Source organism: Cuculus canorus, chromosome 7 (assembly GCF_017976375.1).
Source record: "Cuculus canorus isolate bCucCan1 chromosome 7, bCucCan1.pri, whole genome shotgun sequence".
NCBI lineage: Eukaryota > Metazoa > Chordata > Aves > Cuculiformes > Cuculidae > Cuculus > Cuculus canorus.
In genome coordinates this window covers 30,686,940-30,710,038 of record NC_071407.1, presented here as the reverse complement: position 1 = coordinate 30,710,038, position 23,099 = coordinate 30,686,940, and the positions used below count along the sequence as shown (strand labels likewise).

The 23,099-nt window shown below is 42.2% G+C and overlaps 1 protein-coding gene across 2 annotated transcripts in view; it reads right to left on the bottom strand.

Annotated features, from left to right (window-relative positions):
- DOCK1 (dedicator of cytokinesis 1) overlaps positions 1–9,690 on the bottom strand; it is a 321,093-nt gene extending 311,403 nt beyond the window's left edge. For both annotated transcript variants that reach the window (XM_054072202.1, XM_054072203.1), the window contains exon 1: positions 9,521–9,690. In XM_054072202.1, the coding sequence (XP_053928177.1) occupies positions 9,521–9,566 (46 nt within the window). In that variant the 5' untranslated portion in view covers positions 9,567–9,690. The remainder of the gene's footprint in view (positions 1–9,520) is intronic.
- Positions 9,691–23,099: the final 13,409 nt, after the last annotated feature.

The window sequence follows — 23,099 nt, the reverse complement described above, 5'->3', positions numbered from 1 at the left end:
GCAGAAGGTGGATGAGGGTCTGTATCTACTGCACACGTTCTCTGCTCTTCCACAAACTTGGAAAGATTGAAGACAGTTTACAGTTCTTTGCTGGAAGGACAGAGGACAGCTGGGCTCATTTATTTTCCATTTGCCAATATAAGTCTCCAAGTATAAAAGCTATTTCCCATCAATGTGGGGTGTGAAACACGAACAGCTAGGTGAGTAGGAAGGAAGGAATTCCAGCACGGACCACAAGACGATGGGCAGTGCCTGCAGAAAACTGGTGGGCATTGATATATAAGGACAACTATGAGAAATAAAGAACAAAGTTTGGAAATCATTAAAAATAAAGCAACACAAGACAAAGTAAAAAAAAAATTAAAAAGGAAAATAACCAGGTACTGAGAAAGCTTTCATGTATAATCATATACAATTTTATATCACAATCACATTTTGCTCAACAGATGCAAATCAATACATTGCCATCCATGAAGCCCAAAGCCACCAGGCCATTTGGCAGCCAAGTCCAGAGGCCAGATAGCAGGCAACATCACCATTACCTCTCATTAAACAGACCGAATACATTATATTCTACATATTTGAGTCACAAATGAGCCATAGATAGCCCAACACAGAACAGCATAATTGGTAGCATGCTCCTGTGTGACCCCAAAGAAGTGGGAAAAAACATAGAAACCAAGAGGACAAGTTTTTCAAACTCAGGCTGTGCTGCAAGGCAGAAGAAAGGATGGAGAGACTCACAGCCTGTCATTCTACGAGTTTCCGTAGCAGTTAGGTAGTGAATAAGCACAGGCTTGGTCACACCTGCAGCTGGTCCCCAGATCCACAGACCAACAGGAGGTTCATGCATGTCAAATGACAGCTGATAAACAAACTCTCTTTTAGCTCTTTCCATTACTTGAATAATAATAATAATAAAAGTAAAAACCCCACTTGCGATTATGATGTTAGTTTCCAGTCATATGCTCATATTTTGGGAGAATAACTTTCTATTTACTTAAGAGAAAGTTTAAAGGTTCCTGCAGACCCTTATCTATAACTTTCCTGACCCAAGTGACACACTTAACCACGTCTCTACTTAGTCATCAAAACTGCAGTGAAATCTCTCCTTTAGAGGACAGTATTTATCCTACATAGGGCATTCCAAGTCACAGCCTTGATAATCTGCAGCCATTTCAAGGTCACAATTTGTTCACTAGAGTTATACACGCAGCAGATCTTTTTGAAAGCAAGCATCCCTTTAAATGGTTCACCATCTGTGTCAGGACTTGGAAACTCAACTATCATCAGCTACTTCCATCTGGCTCAGTGTCGAGATATTTCCTGTTTCAGGGTCCACTACAGGAATATTTCTTACATTGCCAGTTGTTTTCATTCCATTTCTGGTACACAGCCGTTGCTACAGATAATGCTATATACACACCACGCTGAAGCAGAAGCAACTCCGCAGTAACAGCACCCAGCTACATTCACTGAACCATTCCCTACCATCAACACTTTCTCCTGCCGACCAGCTGGCACGATTAGGAGGACATTAAAGGCTAAAGCATCAGCTGGGAGGCAGGCGGGCAGGCATTCCGTTGGAAATAGGTAACAGCAGAGCTTTCCATGATCCTGTATCCCTGCCCCCATCCAATGACCTCCCTCTAGCCTTACACAGGGACCGCAGGCACCATCAGCACACGACTTGCCATCCTAGTTCTTCTGAATTCTTTTAGTTTTTATTGCATGTATGGGAATTAGGAAAGCTCTCCTCTACTAACACAGCACAGCTGAAGGTCTTTGCGCTTTACAATTGAGTATTCCAGCATCACCAGCTCCTTGTGCAGCACCCGTCACCTCCTCCTGGGACCCATGGGCTATTCAGCCACATTCCCTAAACATGTGTTATTTTATTGCATTCAACTTCAAGTCGATGATGTCAGCATTTCCGTGCTTTGTTTGGAAGAAAAGGCAAGCAGAACAAACAAACACCTAATGCTGGACTTCCAATAGGTATTTAGGTGTTTGAAGAGGTTCTCCAGTACTCCACAAACAAGCTCTCACAAATCCCTAGCACCCACTTGCACAGTCAGATGGACACTTTCAAAGCTGCTCAGGAGCTCTGCTGGCAATCAGTGAGAAATTCATCCCACCTAATGGCAAGGTACCTCCATAAGAGAGACAATTCTCCACCATGCTGCCACCAACGATGCCCTCCGTAATGGGACTCATCAGGATTTCCTGCTTTACTACAACACGCTCGCAACACCTCTGCACCTAGCTCGGCTAGGTTTTAATACTGAGGTTTTCCATCTCAATATTCATTAATACGTGCAGTAAAATCATTACAGTGACAGTACTACAACTGCAGAGACGTACAGAACAGAGTGCCATAAGAAACCAAGTGCCTATATACACCAGTCAAGCACACTTTTAACTCCATGCCTGTTCATATAAATTGCACAGCAAACCCTACATCACTCACTGTTTATATTTTCTACTGGGTCACAGAGACATTTTCCAACTCCAATACCCTGCAGTAAAATCAGCCACCACAAACCTCTAAAACATGTTATAAAAAGGCTTACGCAAAAATAATATCAACAGTACTATAAATTAAGCAGCAGTGTTAAGAAATATTATTTTAAAAAATTCAAATATCACAGCCAGCAGTTACTTCAGTTATTCATCTATCTGTTTGTTTGGTTATGTATATGGATACATGATTACACATAATAGTTCTCAATGTAATTATTTAAGTTTAGTTATAAAGCTATATGGAGCAGAAAAATATTTCCAGAGATATTTCTTATCTTGCTGATGAAACTGAAATTCAGCAACTACTGCTTCTTGTGTTACATCTTCACATCAGAAATCAGATTTAGCACACAAATTACATAAACATGGGAAGATAAATAATACTATAAATATATAAATGTTTACACAACTACTGCCTGAAAACGCAGATAAAGTCTCAGAATTACAAGAATTATCTCCTTATGAAGATTGTCTAGATTTAGACAGGGCGTGATTTCCCCCCTCCCCCTCGCCAAGATAAAGGAGGACAGTATTCCAGTAACTCATTAAGGAATTCATTAAAGCATTTTTTCCAAAAACAACTACTGTCAGAATAGCCTTGGGATGTACCACAGGCCAGAAAAAAAGAATTTAAAATGTTTTTAAGTCTATAAACAAAAAAAAAAGAGCCAGTGTTTATCTCCCTGTCAAGGAAGACCCATAAAGAGGAGTATCCCATGTATTTTATCAAGATGATCATCAGCCACCACCGAATGTTCTGTGGAAGCTTCAGACTTGCAGTAGGCAGAAGAGGAGAGGTAAGACTGACATCTTTAATAGAGTGAATACTCTGAAACTGGATTAGCACTAGCTCCTCAGGTGAGCTTCGATTCATTAATAAAAGTCAGCTTCAGCTATTTATCTACAGTCGGACACATCTACAGGTATTTAAGAAGATGGATTGGATTTCAGTCCTGAAGAACTATGGAAGGATTAGACAAAGCATATCCTACATATGTTCTACAGCTAACACTGGACAAACTCCAGAAACACAAATATTTCAAAGAAAAGTTTTTGTAATGCTAATTCTTGTAGCTGGAAGCTGACAGAAAGGCTTTCTGGAGACATTGGTTTGACTTTAAGTTGCACCCAGTTTCCCCTTCCCCGAAAGCCTCCTCTATGCAGAAAGGCAAACGCATTTCTACAAAGAGAGCTGTACCAAGCACAGTAAACAGTCTAAAACTAAGATCAGATCAGCGCACCTAAATCAAGCATTTATGGCAAGCAAGAGACAAAGAGGAAAACTACAAAACCCAACAAGATACTACTTGAAATTCACATGGAAACTAAAAACCGTTTCTCCCTCTGAATTAACACCAAACCAAAAAACTTACATCAGGACCTCATCCTACACTCACTTCCATACTTGTGTGTGACATGAAGCATAAATCCTGATCTCATAAAAATTCCCCCTTCCCTTTTATTTTCTAGGAAGAAGCGTGTCAATTAACAGCTGAAAAATTTCGAAACTGACTGAAAACCTTCTCTGTGGAGTTAAAGAGAGGCTCTGTACTACACCCGGAGGCAGCCAGCTGCCCAAAGGAAGTCAATACATACTCCATGAAAAAAAAAAAACCAAAAAAAAACTATTTCTAGTAAATCCCTACAGGAGTCATTTCTCGGAACAATTCCGGTCTGCAATGCTATTACTGACCTGGAGGAAACCAAATAAGAGGAGCACATATTTCTTCCATTTAACCAACATCTTTATCCCTGTCCAATCTGTTGCTTGCAACAAGTGTTTATTGACAGGGAGCAGCAGTGACTGCTGAGTAAACTGAGGGCAATCAAGCACATGCCTATAGTCAAATTAAGGTCATTCATTCAGGAATAAGCAGACTTCATCTACCAGTCCCTTACCTGTGTTCCACCACATGCCCGGGATGGGCACACAGAAATGCATCCCATCAGCAAGCAGGGAATTACAGGGCATTGTAAGACTGCGAAGTAAAACTCTTATCTGGGCATACAGAAGAGTACATTGTCTCTAGGAGAGTGAATTTGCTTGTGCTTTCTCCAAAGAGTAATACATTGATAAATACATCAGCAAATATTGCACAGGCATTTCTACTGCATCTACAGCTTTGGGAAGTGTTAGAGCACAGTCCTGCTGTCAGTAACAGTACAAAGGTAATGGTCCTGTCAGCGCCAAACTTCACTCCCAAATCAGCATCACTAAAATTCCTAAGATGCATCACTGAGACATAACATTTTCCTAAAAACCTCTTCTTCCTTACTTTAAGGTTCAAAGATGCAAGCACAAGATGAATAACTCTCTACTTAGTAAACAAGAGTCTCCACGTGCCACCACCACTCACTGCGGCTATGAACTGCAAATCCGGGATCCTACAAAAGCCTTAAATCTGTCCTAAACCACTGCAGTCCTCTCTCAAGCAGCAGAAGCAAAGCAGCAGTGCTTGGCCATAGCGGTTCCCGTGCCTCCAACAACACTGTTCTTACTAGATTCCTATCTCCTTCCTTCAAAGAGCCATAACAAGAGAACAATTCAGTTGCAAAACTTATATATCATGACCTCTGTATCACCACTTAGTCCACCAACTTGTTATAGCCCTCCCCTAGCAATAAAAAAAATAAATACATATGTATGTACCTGGTTTGAAGATACTTCTATACAGACTTCTTGAAACGCCATCTCAGTCTCAGACAGCCACTGAAATACCCAAACCCTGAGATGTGGCCCAAGTCCATCCTGCTTCAAAGCATCTAAAATCAGGCTAGTTATGATTTGCCCTGTCATGACACAATATAAGCAGAAATACAGGAACTCCCAGGTGGTGTGGCTCACAGTTAAATTGGTTTAGTTTGTGGACTGTTTTTTATCATTTGTTTGTTATTAGTTTTTCAAACTAACGCACACCTAGACACACCTTCTACACAGTTCAGAGTATCTGAGCATCTTGCACGATACTGGCTAATAACAAGAACTACAGACACCACCTCGAGTACTTGTAGCATCCTCTCCACTTCAGGGAAAGCTTGAGCGCATCTCAACGTGCCACAGCAGTGCAGCAAATGTACACCTACAATCGCAGAAGTACAGACTATTTTTAAATGCTAGTGTCCTTGACATACACGTTATCTTTGACCTAATACATGGCATTAAAAAGCACCCACCCAGGCATCACGCACTCTCCTGAAGTACTAACACTCAGTGCAGCTTCCCGTACAGATATCCAGTCCTTTCTTATTCAAAGCTTTGAATTCATGAAGCTGTCCAAAGCCAGGGGCAACTTGCCTCCAAGGCAGAGCCCACACTGGCTTACTGATCACAGCAAGGGCACAACTATCCATGCTCTCCAGCAACTCCTTAGGAGTAGTAGAGGAAAGTAGAGTTAACATCCTGAAAATCAGCAGGATCTCAGAGCAAAACATAGAATAGCTTGGCTTGGAAGGGACCTTTACAGGTCACCTAGTCCAACTTCATCTGCTATAAAGCAGGAACATCTTCCACTAGATCAGGTTGCTCAGTGCCCCGTCCAGCTTGACCGTGAATGCTTTCAGGGACGGGACATCTACCACTTCTCTGTGCAACTTGTGCCAGTGCTTCGCCACCCTCAGTGTAAAAAAATTTCTTCCTTAAGAGCACAATCCCTGTAGCCCGGAAGTTGTCTTTCCACATCTGACCATGCACGGACACGCATGGCACTGTTTTCTTTCCACAGGTTTTTTTCTTTAAAAAAAGGGATTAAACTATCACAGTAGCTGTCTAACTACTCCATATCTGCACATACTTTTGAACACAAAGGCACTGTACAAAAATACAATGTTTGTAGCAACCAGCGCAATACCAGTTCTATCTCTTACTGCAGTTTAAAATCCAAAGGAAAAGGGTCAAACAACAGAAGCCAAGAGGATTTGGAAGCTGCTAGAGCCTCTTTGTGATAGTCTCTCAGAAGCGCTAGTCAGGTTCACAGACTTGCTAAAGCAGCTCAGTGCTTCCCTGCTCCACCAGCATAAGGGAGAAACACCAAAATTACAATTTTCACATCACACTAAGAGCAGGAAACGCGAGACTGAGCAGCCACGCTCTGCAGCCGCCTGGGACACCAAGGGTACGCAGCAGACATAAGCAGCTTCTGGGGCTCTCTGAAAGCCTCTCATGTTCCAACTGCAGAAGCTGTACACCGTCATAGCCATCTCAACACCACCATGGGCCTTCCCAGTGCCTCAGGACAAGAGGTGAAATACAGAGCTGGGCACCAAGACAAAGGAGAAGGACATACAGCACCAGGAGTGGAGCAAAGGTACTTCAACTAAGCTGATCGTTTTACTGTGGTTCCTCGTATGTTCATTTAATAACTGTATCATCCTATTATATCCACACCCATTCCTCATCCAACCTCCCCGCATGTCGAGCCCTGAATTCTCTCAGGAAGCGGAGCTGAGTCACACTCACAACTGCCTGCTGAGATAATGCCTATGCACTGCGCGACGGCACTCCTCATTTCAGGGCAGTTAAGTTTAGTTTGCACATGTGCTGGATATCCAACGTCACCTGCAAATCCCACCGTGAGAAGTGGAGCGCGCTGAGCAGGAGGAGCATTTCTCAGCACTCCTTGTATCCTATGACAGTTTCAGTATAGGTATGTTGCAATAAATTATTCCTACTGCGTCACAACCAATAGGTCTTTGGGACCTGAGATATTAAGAAAGCTTAGTTGTGCACAGCAACACACTACTCAAGAGGAGGAGAAAAGTATATATTATATAAACACTTGTATGTTTTATATATACACATATATGTATATATACACGTATGTAAACACACGCACATTTCTGAGCTCCCACTACTGCAACATAATATAGCCCACAATACTTCAGTACTAATTCTGCTTTAGCAAAGGGTATACACTGAGTCACACACACATGCATCATTAAGACAGTGGTTCAATTAACAATCCAATTAACACCCATCAATTAACAGTTCAATTATTTGTGAAGAGGCAAATATTCCTTTTCTGTTGTCACCCAATACCGTTCTACTGTCAGTCTCCAGGACTGATCACAGTAAATAGACAGGAAGAAAAACAATCTTTTATTGGCGTGTTCACCTTAACAGCACCTTCTCCAATTCTGTTTGGGGCTATGAAACTACTACATCCATTCTCCACAACCTGAAAGTTTCAGAAGCAGCAAAAAAATAAAACACCAGAAGTCTCACAGCATATTTAAGGTCCCTTTTTTAACAATACAAAGGCGTGCAAAACGTGCAACCAAACTGGATATTCATCTTCCTCAGGAGGGAAACACAGGGACACAAAAAAGAAGCTATCCCTCCTGAAACAGCATCTAACAGAATAGCACGGGCCAGTGAATCGCAACCTTCAATTAGCTCTAAATCTGATTTTATCTCCTTGCAACACTGCGTCTACTTTCAACTCTTGCACTCCTGCTGGTCAGCAGAGAAATACCCCGAACTTCGCTGAGGATCATTCTTCTCAGCTAACTTGCAGTAAAACAAGAAAGAAGCCACCATAGAAAAGCAAACCCACTATAAAACCATGACAAACTTCTCTCCAGAATAGCGGACAAAAAGCACCAACTGAGCACATAAACACCTGCTTCTGGAAACTGAAACAGTTTAGGTTTTCGTAAATTACATTTGATTCTCTTCCTACACATACAATTTCCCACACTGGATATCCAAAGATACTTAAAGTATATTTTAATACACTCCATTTATTTCACATTTCTTATTCTCTCACCCTTTCAAACGCTTCCAAGACATTGATACCTGGACAGCCACGTCTGGGCAACCGCCTTTCCCAGAGCAGCAGCATGAGTTCCTACAAAAAAAAAGACCCTGCTGTCGAGCGTTGATGGTTTGTAACACCAGCACACACTACATGACAATTTAGTCATTCCAGGCTTTCAGAAACACCCTACTCATCCCATGCCACCGAGCAGGTATCTGGAAAACTTAATGAGCGACTGCCATCTGTAGCACTTCTCCTTCTTTATATTTATCCTGCATCCTCAGCACTGATGTTACTCACAGGTCTCACACACTGTAACCGGCCAGCTAGGATTTGCCAGTAGTTTAAAAGTCATGCTCTCGCTTTCTAGGGATGTACACACAGAATTTAAAATCCATTCCCAAAAATCACCTGGGCTCTAGTTAGACCCAGGAACTCCCTTCTTCCTGCTCACATTGTTTATACAAGGCTTAGCTGCGGGTAAATACCAAAAGTTGTTCTTCACAACCAACAGAGTCCAAGAACTGTGGCGGATGTTGGATTTCTTATTTACAGATTGAACAGTCAGATTTATTATTCCCTTCCCCAAAACAAACGCTTTCACTCATACCAAGAAAGTCTCCGTAACCCCTAAAAAACACTCTCAATCAAAACGAAACATCTTCCAAACCACGATGGGCCCTCTCAGCTCAGCACAGCCCAAACCCGCTGGATTTCGGTCCCGTTCAATTCCAGCAGAGATGTTTTAACCACCAGCAGAGAACAATCCCCCTCTGTTCGAGGGACGGAAGAGACAGAGTACGAAATGGATCCCCGGGCAGCAGCGCGCAGGGAAATCCCTCATCTGTATGAAAATCACACTCTCTGCACAACCAAGAGCTTTTTTTTTTTTAACCCTGGGTCGCCTTAAAGCCTTCCTCGGGAGGGATGCGAGGTGTCAGGGGGGGGGCTCCCCCGCACGGCTCCCACCAACCAACTGGAAACGCATCCTGTTTAGCTGCCATCAGGGAGGGGGAAAAGGAAAAAAAAAACCAACGTTAAACTCGCTTCTATTCACACCCAACACTGTTCGGGAGGAAAGAAACAGAGGAGAAAAAGGAAAGAGGCAACTTTTTGTTCCAGCGCCCGTGACTCCAGCGCAGGTTGCGCCGTGTTTCCTAAATAAGTTGCAAACTTCCCCCCTCCCCGAGCACATCCCGAACCGGAGCCGCCGGTATTCCCGAGGCCGGGAGGGTCCTCACCTACGCCGTATTTTTCCTCCCTTTTGGTGGGAACCCAGCGGGTCATGGCGCTGGGAAAGAGGGGAAAGGGGAAGGGGGAAAGGGAAGAGGGATAAAGCCGCGGGCGGGGATGCCAAAACCTCGCTCCTACGCCGCCATTTTCCAACCGCGGGACGGGAAAAAAAAGTTTCTCCCGACAGCGGAGTCATGTGGTGCGGGCGGAGCCAGCGGGAGGGGCCGCGGCGGCCCGGGACGGGCGAGCGCTGCCGGGGGGACGGGGAGGGGAGAGCCGGAGCCTCGCCCCGCACCGACCCCGGGAGGCGGTGGGGATGCGGGACCTCCGCGCTCCGCCCGACCTCGGGGGCTGCAGCCCGGGAGAGGCTCGAGGAGGCAGGGGGGAAGCGGGGCTGCAGCCCGGGCCGGGCGAGGGCAGCGGGGTCTCGGCCCTGCGCCGACCCCGGGGCGCTGATGGGGATGCAGCGCTGGGTGGGGAGGAGGAAGCTGCAGCCGCCCCCGCTCCGCCCGGCCCCGCGGCTCCCGTGCGGGGTGCAGCCCGGGATGGGCGCGGGGGGGGGATAGCCTCGCCCTTCCACCCCGACCCCGGCGGTGCGGTGGAGATGCAGCCCCGGGGTGGGGAGGTGGGAGCTGGTCCGTCTCCCCTCTACCGACCCCGGGGCTCCCATGGGGATGCAGCCGCGGGATGGGGATGGGGGGGTGGGAGGCGGTGCCTCCCCGCTCCGCCTGGCCCCGAGGGGGCTGCGCCCTGAGATGGGGAGGTGCGAGCCGGTACCTCGCCGTTCCGGCGACCCCGGGGCTCTGTTGTGGGGTGCAGCCCGTCGTCCTCGCACCCAGCTGGAAAACCGGGACAGGTGGGGACTGGTACCTCGCCCCTCCGTCGACCCTTTGGGCTGTGATGGGGGCTGCAGCCCGAGAGGGGCGAAAACAGCCGGTAACTCTCCCCTCCGCCGACCCCGGGGCTCTGATGGGACTGCACCCCGGGAGAGGCTGGAGGAGAGGCAGGGGGAAGCGGGGCTGCAGCCCGGGACGGGCGAGGACAACCGGTACCCTCGCCCCTCCGCCGACGCCAGGGCACTGATGGGGATGCAGCCCGGGATGGATGCGGGGGGCTGGTACCCTCCCCGCTCCGCCCGACCCCGGGGCTCTGATGGGGATGCAGCCCCTCGTCCTCGCACCCAACTGGAAAACCGGGACGGGTCCTGCCTGGTTTCCACGCAGTGAAGCGCAATGGGGTGGTACCTTCTGGGCAATCCCCCTTACTGCTGGGTTATACTCCAGGCATCCCTGGACTACTCTTTCCAACAAAACGCAAAACCAGCTCTATGGAAAACCAACAGCACCCCAGTGCCAGGCAGAAAGATCCCGGTTGTGTTCAGGATGCTTTCTCCTGAGAAATCTCTGGTTTCTGCTCTGCCCTCTACTCTGTTCTCGTGAAACCTCACCTGGAGCCGCGCGTTCAGTTCTGGAGTCCTCAGCACAAGAAGGATCTGTTTGAGTAACTCCAGAGGAGGCCACAAAGGTGATCCAAGGGCTGGAGCACCTCCCATACCAGGGCAGGCTGAGAGAGTTGGGGTTGTTCACCCTGGAGAAGAGAAGCTGTCAGTGAGACCTTAGAGCAGCTTCCAGTCCTGAAAGAGGGCTACAAGAAAGCTGGGAAGAGCTCTTTATCAAGGAGTGCAGGGATAGGGCAAGAGGGACAGTTTTAACATTAAAGGGTGGTGAGGCCCTGTCCCAGGTTGCCCAGAGAAGCTGTGGCTGCCCCATCCCTCAAGGTGTTCAACGCCAGGTTGGATGAGGCTTTGAGCAACCTGATCCAGTGGAAGTTGTCCCTGCCCATGGCAGGAGATTGGAACTTGATGACCCTTAAGGTCCCTTCCAACTCAAACCATCCTATCACTCTTGGTTGGTTTGCAGCTCCTGCCACCTGGCCCTCAAGGACCTCTGCCCATTTCCTTCACAGAGTTTCTGCTAACGTCCGAGAGTAGCAGGCTCCCTGTGTTTGAGTGGTGTCGTTGAGCCCACCAGTCCCAAGTAAATCCTCCTTTGGCCATGAAGATTAGAAACCTTCTGATTTCTAAACCTAAATGAAGAACCCAGTCCAAACTTCACCTCTCCTGGCTAATGAGAGTGCGGAATATGTGATTGCGAAGGAGCAAGTAAGAAAAATGGCCTTCCTGATCCCAATCCCTGTAACTCTTGGAGGTACCCAGAACCATCACTAAAGAAAATTTTAAGAAAAAACATCATTAGCAAGCCCAAAGTATCCTGTGTGAAAGTCAAGAGAAAGCAGAAGGTTATCATCTAAGAGACATGGAGGTGAAATGTCTGGTTGGCTGTCATTTGTTAGGATTAGCCCTCCACCAAAGAAGCCACATACCTTAATTATAAGAATGGAAGCGGGTCCTCTTTCAAGCTCCTGGTTAAATCTCTCTTTTCTCTTCTCATTTTTTTATATCACTAGGAATCGGGGGGGGGGGGGGGGGGGGGGGGGGGGAGCGGGGTGAGTTTCTGCAACAGAGTTCTTCATTGTCAGGTTCTGAGACCAAGTGTTCATTTCAAACATCCAAAGAAGTCAATTTCACTTTCCATGTCCCTTCCATTTTACCATCCTCGACATTTGTTTCCAAGATCACCTCCTACATATTTGAACCAATCTGAATTTCATCACTCCTGTCCTGCAGAATGCAAAAGACCATTGTGACAGAGCAAACTAGTGCACCTTCATGCATTATGCCCAGGAGGGAGAAGATCAAAAGGTTTTCAAAGGCAACTTCATGGCTCATCATCTTTATCCTGCATTAATGGGTAAATTATCAGAGTCTTACCAAAGACAACTTACAAGCAAGCTCTTTGATTTAAGAGGTTTATCTTTATAAGATAAATCAGAGTGAATTAACTGAGCTAATGGACGTACTTGCTCTGTTCCTATAGTCATCTTTGTTTTTTCATGCAAGGGAAAAAGAGAAACAAAAAGGAAGAGCAGTGCAGCAACAGTGTGTATTTCTAATGATGAGTATTTTCCAGTTCTATACAACTGATGCATTATTTTTGTGGTGCTGCTAAATACGGACTGCAAAACTACCGATGCTGCTCAGGCATTAGATGTTTTAGAGATTTTTAAGACTGTTACTGTATTAATCTGTAAATCGGGGAACCTGATTGACTTTTCATTTAGATTATTGAAACCAGGAATCATTTCTGTGAACATAGTGGTAAATTTGCAGATATAAGGTGCAAGTAGGGGATACACAGCAGCACTTACAAGTTAATTTAAACCTGCAGATAGCTGTAATTAGCTACTAAAGTGAGTTGTTGCTAAAGTCTGTCCTTTCTAGGCCTCCAGATTCAAATCTGAAGCTTCAGTTGTGGTATTTGTTTCTGTTTTGAGAGAGAATAAATGAGCACATTTCCCTTCATGAGAAATGTATGGCTTACAACCTTTCTTCAGGTGTAACTAAGTTATATTAAATCCTTGTATAGATTGGCACTCCTTGGTGTCAGTTCACACGTATACCTGCACTAAATGGGAATTCTATATACCCAAGGTTAGGTACGCTCCTAAGCCAGGAAGTACCAGATTCAATAAAATGAAAGCTAAAGAATTACTTACAGCTTCTACATCTTAAATCCATGTTCTGTATTGCAATAGCAAAATTCATTTTGACATCTACGGAAAAACGTTTGGCGCGTTGTCTGATCACGATCTGTAAAAGAAACAGCATGAGAAATTCTATGACCAACATAAAGCCCCAGTGATACTAATGAAGGTATCGGCAAGGTATGAGGTTATTAATTTCTACATTTTGATTTTAATGAAAACTTGTTACAAATACAGCTAATGCCATTAATATTTCAATAGCCAGTTAAAACCACTCCTAATTCACAATACGCAAATATCCCAGTTCTCTTTATTTACCGCTAGGAAAAAAATGCTAGTAGAATAGGACTATATTATTGAGACAATAAGATTCTTATTTTTCACTGGCAAACGTGATATAAAGTATCCTCCTGAAAAATGAACTGCAAAATGTTCAAGCTGACATATTTTGCATACTTAGGCATAATACGTTTCTTCACACTGTGCATGCATGGTTTTCATTTATGAAGAAGGAAACTGAAAAATGCTTCTTTCCATAAAATCTGAAGGTTTTATCACATCATTATGTCAAATCTTTGGATTCTCACCTTATTTTGTAACGCATCAAATTGAATTGGAGATATTCGTCTTGGAGCAAAGAAACATTCCTTTTCATAACATTAACTCTAAGAAATCTAAATGCAGTATTTGGCCATGAATGATATTTGAAATTCTCATCACAGAGATTAAGAATATCTTTTTAAGAGGACAAATGGAAACAGAACTGTTACCCTGCATGAAATATATTTGCAATAAATAAGAGATACTTTATAAATGTACAGATGCAATCAAGTTATATTTCATACTTATTGTGTATGACTACACAAGAGGAATGCTTGTTCAATCTCAGTTAAATATCATGGGTTTTGTAATTTTTTTTTTTATTCTCAGACCTTGTAGGCAAATTCAATATTTTCAGTCAAAACACGTAAGTAGTGATTCTACACATGCAACGCAAATTCCTCTTGGAAATATTCCTCCCAGGAGGTGACATGGAAGACTTACAAAATCATATAATAAATAACTTTTGCTTTTTTATTTCTATTAAAAATTCTCTGTTGGAAATGTTATTGCTGCCATTCCAGATAGTCATCATCTATTTTTGCTATACAATTTGGGGTGCATGACCTCTATGCTCTAGAAAATTTCTGTGATGAATGGGTACCTACATTTCATGTTTGGATATGCACAAAGTGATAGATTTTTATGCCTGATGGAAAGACATCTCTAAAAAATACTGTATTGTTTACTTTTAATCAGAATGGAAATAAAATTAAGTATGAGTTTGTGTTACAAAAATTACTTAAGCCTTGGTCTTACATACACCTGACACATGTATGATTATCTTGGGCATCTCTTGCAGACAAATGTGGAAAATCTTCAGGGAAAATGTAGAAGCCAAAACTGAATTTCCTTTGACATTCCTATTGGAATATCAGCCAAGGCATGGCATTTATAAACCCAGGCTGAAGTTTTGACAATAGCCTGAGGGAAGTTTTGTGCTGTGCCAGGCTTTGGCCATGGTTTTGGAATATGCTCAGTAATCTTCAATCTTCCTTTTATATAAGATTTTTTACTACATATAGGTACATTTTAAGCTTTTCCTCTGTTGGAATGACATTTGTGATAACCACCATGCTGGTTGCAGGACTTCAGTTGCCAGCAGAAGTATTCGAAGGCAACATTTGGATTTATATAGTGCCATACACCTACTGTGACATGAAGTGCATTCATCACACTGGCTTAGTGTCTTTCATACGGGTTAGAGAGAGGGCTTCTCCTGTTCTGCTGACTCTTAGTATTTACTTTCTTCTTGCATTTGATTTTTTTATTTACAGATAATATTACTGTATTGTAATGAAAGTGATATCATGAACAAGACAGCATCGGCAGGTTTGATGTCTAAATGCAAATGTATTAACATCTCCTAGTTCTCTTTGTAAATACACAAGGATTTCCAAAATGAAGCATCTTAGGAAGGATATAATTGTCAAAGATACAGCATACTTAATATCCATCTTGGGTTCTAGATTAAAAAAAAAAAAAATTAAATCTGTTTTACAGTGCTTCCATAAACTTAAATGACTTCATTTCTACACCAGGGGGAAATCTGTGTTCTGATCATACTGGAGTGTAAGATTTTAAAATCTTCAACGAAAAAGTGCAGTGAGATTTTATGATGGGTCAGCCTCTAATCCTGTACGCTATGCAAAGTACCATTTACATAAACAGTACATCTTGTTCTGTCAAATGCATCGTCTTAAAGAGTGTTTATTTGATGGACGGCATGTATCTTGGATGTTGGCAAATAACTGGTTAACTTTGGATGCAAAGGTTGCCTTGCTGGTGAGGACTTTCTCTATAGGGTCTTGTAAGGGCATGACACTTTTTAATTCCCAATGCTTCTTGTCTCTTTGGAGCAAGAGAAGTTGAAGTAGTGTATTTGGCCTGTTGTCAGCCTTCTGAGGGAGGGTGTTTGTTTATTCCTGCAGGATTGATGCAGCTGAACTACTTCAGAGGTAACTAAGCAGTGTCAGGTTTCTCCAACTTCACTGCAGCCCAAAATTTCACCCAATCTAGGTAGAGTTTTTTTATTTCCAACTGAAATACTTATCAGCACGAGCAAGATATACTCACTCACCAACGTGTTATGTTGCAAGAAAAACTGAACACACAAAACTTAATTTTCATCAGGTCCTTATGTGAGCTGGACTTGAACCATTACTTAATAGCAACAGACTCATAGCCATGAGTAAGTGCTCAGGAATATTGTTGCAAATTTTACAGTTAAACCCAAAGCAGTTAAGGGAAAGAGTAGCACAAATTACTCCAAGATACAAGCTAGCGGTGTTTGCTGTTGTTTAGTGACAACCTGTTCCTCTTCACAATAACTTTGAATAAAAGGATAACTTTTTATGTGGGTTTTTTTCTTGTTCTGTTTAATGTTTACTAGTGCATGTTTCGTGTTTGAAATTTACACTCAAAATGAGATTATGAGCCCCATTTACATACTCTTTTGCAAACTCAAAGGTACTGGTGAATGCTGAATATAACAAGTTAGGGAAGAATCATTCCCAAAGACCAGTTAGTTTAACTTATAAACTCCAACAGATCTGCGGTTTTAAATCTGACACCTTATGTTCAAGTCTCATAATAAAAATCAAGAGCATTTTCCAAGAAGAGCAAGAGTTTTCTGGGACTGTATCTGGTAAAATTGTTACTTATTATAAGCTAGATAATGATCAGATAGAAGAGTACAGGCTCAAGATGAAAACATATATTGTTCCCGTTAATAACGCTTAGCACTTATGTAGCACTTAACATTTTGAAAGCACTGAACAAATATTAACTCTCACTTGTGAGACAGAAAGGTGTCCTTATCTCCATTGACAACTGCGAGGCAGCCGGGCTAGGGCCAGGTTTTTATAATGTGACAGGCATTCAAAAATTGAGAAACTCAGAATATCAGACCACTTCTGTCACCTCTTGATTACGTGATTTTCCTGAGGCCAAAAGTGACACATTAGCTAGGGCAGGGTTAGATTTTATGATTTCCTCAGTCTGCAGACAATGTTCCCTCTCACCTTTTGATGAACAACGAGATGACAGCAAGAAATGACAATGAAAGAACATGACATACTAGAAGCTGTTACAGGGTTTGAGAAACTAGTTACTGAAATAAGAGGTATTTGAAGCAACAATGACAATTATTTTGTGGGAACAAAGAACAAGGCAGGATTCGCTGAAATGGCCTGCCCGCGTAAAAAAAAAAAAGTGTTATTATTTAAAGAAAAGAATAGAAAGCATCCTATCAACTTCTAATCTAAATTGTATAGCCATTTGAGCCCTTACAAGAACAAGTTAGAAAGGGATGGGAGGATGCCCAGGAGACTGCATGTAGTGTAGGAAGCTGACATTGCTTTTGACAACAGCTCGATCTAAAGCAGTCAGCAAACCCTACCACCAAAGCTACTGCCACGCACACAGGGAATTGCGCAGCACTGATAGTCATGGTCCAGGGGCAAGTGGTACCTCTTATCTCTCTGGCTGCCTATCTGCTGGCATGCCTCCAAAACAGGTTCCTAAACATATTTCTTCCCAAACAGACTGATGGGCTTTCCTGCTATGCTGTGAAGGTGGCAGGACTGGTCTTCTAAAGAGCCTTTTAAAAGGCTTTCTCAGCTGTACAATAGAATAACAGCTTTTGCTGCTTTCCTGGGCTTTGGATAGAGTCCTCAGTTCCACCAGTCTCAGAGCAGATGATGGGATGGTAACACCAAACTTTCCAGCTGTGCTGCCGTGACAGATCCAGTTCCATGGATCTGCTTCCCATGGAAAACATTTCCATGTTTCCAACCCAAATGTTTCCATTGAACCTTGTATCTCACAATTGATTAAAGTAGCTCAAAAGAGTTTCTCCAAAAGGAGGTGGGAACACACTGCAAGCCAAGAACTCAACCACTTACTTTTGATCTTCTATAAATGCTAGCACTTCTTCCCAAGGATTTTTTTCCCACCCCGTTTTCGCAGTCAGAAAGTTTAAAAATGAAGCTTTTTTAAGCTCCTCTGTCCAAATAAACCCTACGTGGTTACTAGCTCACAGTATTTTAACTCCCATTTTTTCTTGTCTCTATTACCACACAATTTTTTTTCAGTAAACCTGGCATACTCTCCTTTTGGCTACTAACAGTAAATATTAGGCGACAAAGAGAAAATAGTTTGTGACCAGGATCACCAGGACAATTGTGAAATTTACTTAGGCATAAATATTGTCTCTTGAAATGAGCTGTATTTTTCTTCTGAAAGATCCAGGACCCTGAAAAAGTGAATATAGATTCTGCCCACTTTCTGTGTGTGCTTTAGGTGGGAGACAGGTTTGGTTTTCCCCGTTGTTTTGCAATTATACTGCACTTGCTACCAAACATTAAACAGTGCATCACTGCACCTGGGAAAAGAAGAGCTGATTTAATTCTCAGTGCCTTCCTTTTGTCCGACTTAGAAAAACATCTCAAAATTCTCTCCTGTCATGCTGGAAAAATGTCACCTTTTTTATTTTTATGAGGCTGCTGCACTGAGATGAGTTGAATACAATAAAACTGATTTCTGTATTCCTGGGCTTGCTCTGGCTATTCTGAAGTTTCAACTTGCAAACTATTTACGAGGAGTTGTTTGGAAATAGAAAGTTGTGAGCAATGTTCCTCACTCTATCATCATAAGTTGTTTGTATCACCCATAGTAACTGTTCAGACGTGCGTTGACAGTGCTTGAAATGGAAATACAGGCATCCTTGTCTGCAAATAAGGAAATTTCCCTCCTCATCAGAAGCCTCTGCCTGAAAATCGATGAGTTACTCATTTGATATATAGAGAAACATTGATAAAATGAACCATTTTCCAGGCAATTTTGAATGTTTGCCGTCTATCTGTGTATGAATATGTACGTGTATCTATAATACACATATATTTCCATGAACTGCAATAAAAGGACAGGAATCCAGTTTTATCTTTAAGCAGCATTTGCAGGGGATTGTTAAATCATATAATGGAAGCTTTGTCTAGACAGTTTTCTCACTGGTCAAGTTAATTTTATTTTTTTATTGTTTTTAATGTATTTCCTGGAACAGAAACACCCAATAACTTATTTACAACCTTTTCTGGAAACTATGTCAGTATTAGAATAATCAGAACTGATAGTTTTTCTATATCGAGCCATATATTCCTGGAGTATGAACGTTCTCAGAAAGAACCCTTAGCTGTGAGGTCTCTTGGGTTATTTAAAAAGTTATTAGTTTTTTCAAGTGAAACATTATCAAGTGTATTACTTGGAAAGGAGCAAAGCTTTCTTTCAATGACAGAGATATTTCCATCTGATGATTTTTATGACTAGTTATATATACAGTATACTATATATAAAATGATTCGGTGTCTTTCACAGTGGAAAAAGAGCAGATCATGGCCATTATCAAATCCACCGCTGCTGTGACAGTGTCAGCATCCAGGATTAAAGTCCCAGCAGTGGTTGGTGGAAGAAAGGGTAACAAGTTTTTGTGCAGCATTTTTAGAGCTGCTACCTTTGTTCTATTGACCCCGGCATTGGTCCAAGCTCTTTGAAATAAATGGAAGAACTCACTTTGATTTTGGTGGGCCTTAGCTTTGTATCAGCTCTAGTCAACAGGTTTTAGACTTTAGATCTCTCAACTGCAACATTAAACCAAGCCTGACCATGTTATTGGAGTGCAGAGGCTGTTCCCAAGGCCTTTACTGTTATGTTTTCATTTATTTTTGAATGCATTTTAATAATGAAATATTTTTGGTTCGTTCTCAGGGTGTGGACCTCTGAATCACTTCAAAGGCATAAAAAGAATGTGAAGACACTTCAAAAAGCTGAAATAGATATACAAAGCTGCATTGTTGCTCTCTACAACTACCTGAAAGGAGGTTGTGGAGAGGAGGGAGCTGGGCTCTTCTCCCAAGGGACAGAGGAAAGGACAAGGGGGAATGGCCTCAAGCTGTGCCAGGGGAGGGTCAGGCTGGATATCAGAAAAAAATTCTTCATGGAAAGAGTCATTGGGCACTGGCAGAGGCTGCCCAGGGAGGGGGTCGAGTCACCTTCCTTGGAGGTGTTTGAGGAACGGGTGGATGAAGTGCTTAGGGACATGGTTTAAGGGAGTGTTAGGAATGGTTGGACTCGATGATCCAGTGGGTCCTTTCCAACCTGGTGATTCTATGATTACCGCCAAAGGCCATGGGGTTTATTTGAGACACTTTGTTTGGTTTGTGAGTCTTTTAAAGGCAATTGTCCTTACACTCTACCTTCATTATTACTATTTTGTTTAAATTTGATTCTATTTCCCTAAGAATCTCTCTATCAGTCAGAGAGGAGGAAGTGAAACCACTTAATTAGATGAATAAAGCGAAATTAGTCCTTCCAGGAAACGGAGCTTCCCATCTCCACCGAGACACTGGGTGTCGGGAGTCAGTCCCTCCTCAAGCGGCGTCAAACACCTACTGCCTGCACACACACATCGATGCTCGGGAGTGTGAAACAACAGGGGGGGAATTGGGGCATGAGGTGCTTGCTGAAGGTTGCTAAAACTGGTAAAGCATTTCTGTTTTAAAGCATAATTGTTTTGCAAGGCTCTAGTTGTCCCAGTAAGTGCCCGCTGGCAGTTCTACCTGGAAGGAAGCAGCCTGCTCCAGGCGGCTTCTTGCATTGCACTTGTCCACGGGGTACATCTGCTCTTACGTTTTCAAGGACATGCCACAGATTATACCACTGGGTACTTTTGCTTACATAAGAGACTATGGTTTCCATAGCCACACCACCATCCCTTTCATCTCCCTGCCTGTGAATACTGCCACTGCCTTAAAATGCAAAGGATTAACTTTCCAATTTAGAAAGGTGTCTCTTTTGTGCACCAAAATTGTCACATTGTGATTCTTTTAATGCTTTAAAAACTGATCTTTTAATTGAACTTCAGAGTAAGAAATATTTTTTTCTTGATCTCTCTGTAAAGAAGTATTTTTTCTTGATGTCCTTGTATTTATATAGCTATCTGTCTTTAGATTAGACAAGCAGATACAAGGATTGTCTTGTAAAATTGTAGTTTCCCTTTAATAAGCCACTCTGACAGGCAATTATTCATGCAGTCTGCTCTGTGCTAAATGTTTTTTCATGCTGTGCATCCCTGTCTCTTGATTGCAGGAATGTGCTCCTGTGAATTATAATTATAAGTAAATATGAACTGGTATGTACGAAATTATTTACTAGGCCCTCCGTTGATACATTATATTGACTCTGTTCTTCTGCATTATAAAGATACAGCATTTCTAACAAATAATATGTATTTTCTCATTCCTTGGATTTTTGGCATTGCTGTTAGCACTTACTGCAAGTTATTTTGATAGAACTATTTAAACCAAAATGTTTAAACTTTAGGACCAAAAAAAGTGTTAAAATTTGGTCCTGGAAAAAATTAATGAATTACAGAGATACAACAAGGTGAGCAAAATTCACCTTTATATCTCCATTTTCAGTATATGCTATCAGACAGACAAAAGGCATTGATGTACTAATTACTTCACATTTGTCAGCTTTCAAACAGCAATTCAGGGTATTGATTTAATATTTTTATTAGGTAAGAATTTTGGGTAGAACTTCTCTACTTGTAAGGAGTAGGAGCCTAGTTGAAGGTAGTCATCTAGGATACCTTGTGGCTGGTGGAGCACAAAGATATCTGCTGAACCCTTTCATCCCATTTATCTTGGACACGTAAGGATGGGATAAATCAACTCTTAACAGTGCCAATCCTTCTCCTTGACTGGGCAACTATATAAGGTATACACAGACCATAGACCAGACAGCTCGTCAGGGACTAACACTTATAACTATACTTAACAGTAATTGGAAAGTGTATGAGATGAACATACACATATAAAGTTAAAAGATTTTCTGCTGGAGAGAGATTTATGCAACCAACATGTCCTATTTAACTTAAATTCTGTCATGATAAAAGCATCTAATATCATTCTATATAGATCTGGGCCATACCAAGTACAAACCTGAAATTTAAAAAAACCCAATGTAAAAACAATGTGCAAAGGTTTGCCCTTTGGCTATAAAAATGAGCTCTGTGATCCCAATGCACCAGGAAAGCACAAAAATAGAAATTTTAGAGGCCTTTTAGGAGGTAAAGTATTTTTACTTTTGAGATGAATACTGTTGACTGCAACATCATGCTTCCTCAGAGAAAACATTCGAGGTTATGCAAGGTTCACAGTTGTATTTAATTTAAAAAATAATATTGCTTGCATGGGTATGTAAAGAACAAATCATGCCAAGCAAAAATGATTACTTTTTAAATTAAATTCTAAATTAGTGGAAGAAGGGGAGGAAATGCATTAAGGTGTCCAGAATTTACTAAAGCATTTGACACGGTGTGTCTCAAAATTGTGTTTGACAAATGAATCAAAATGGATTACGTAAAAATGCAATTATGAGGACAAGTAATTGGCTGAAGAATGTACTAAGGAGTAATGATAAACATAAGAGTGAAATCCTGGTCCCACACAGGATTTTATTAGGGTTTCACTACACTGTGTGGAGGGAGGTTTCTGGTGATATGCTACAGAAAATCTAATTTACTTACTGGGTTGGGTACCTGGCAGAAATGAGGATTCAAGAAGTTACACAATTATTTCTTTAATTCCTGCAATCATTGCTGCCTTCTCTAGCTGAAGGTGTTGATGGGCAGCAGAGAACTAAAACTTGGCTCTGATCACAGATACACCTATTTTGCATCTGTTTAACCTTACCAATTCGGAATTATTTGTCTGATTTACAGTGTTGCAGACAGACTTCAATGACTCAAATCTCCTCCTGTGCAAGGTTGCGACCTTCTGAAGCTGTTTCCCCATGGCTCACCCATCAAAGTGCTAATTAAAATACCCTATTTTCTGATGACAGGGCAGCAGTGGCTTACAGACCACAGAGCTTTCTGACCATGTATATCCCTGCTGACTTGATGCTAGGAAACACGATGGAGAAAAAAGTTCTTTGCTATAAGAGCTGTAAGACTAGATGCTAAATAAATCTAAGTCGCTATGCATCAACTTAGTAATTGCCTTCACAGTGAAGAGCAAACCTGAATAAAATCCAAGGTTGGACTACATATCAAGGAAGCAACAGGCTAGGGTGGAAACAATAATTGGACTATTTCACAATTTCACCTTCTGTGTTTAGTTATGTCCCCGCAAAGAGAGTGTGAAGTATTGCAGTTTGGGGTTGCAGTCTCAGTTTTCCCTTTATACTGTTTTGCTGTGGTGTAAACGATTACACAGGTGCAGAGGTGGTGAATTTCTATTCTATGATCTTATGAATTTGGCTCTGCAAATACAGTGCAATTTTGATGAGCAGACAGGATATTAAAAAAACAGGTCGTCTCTC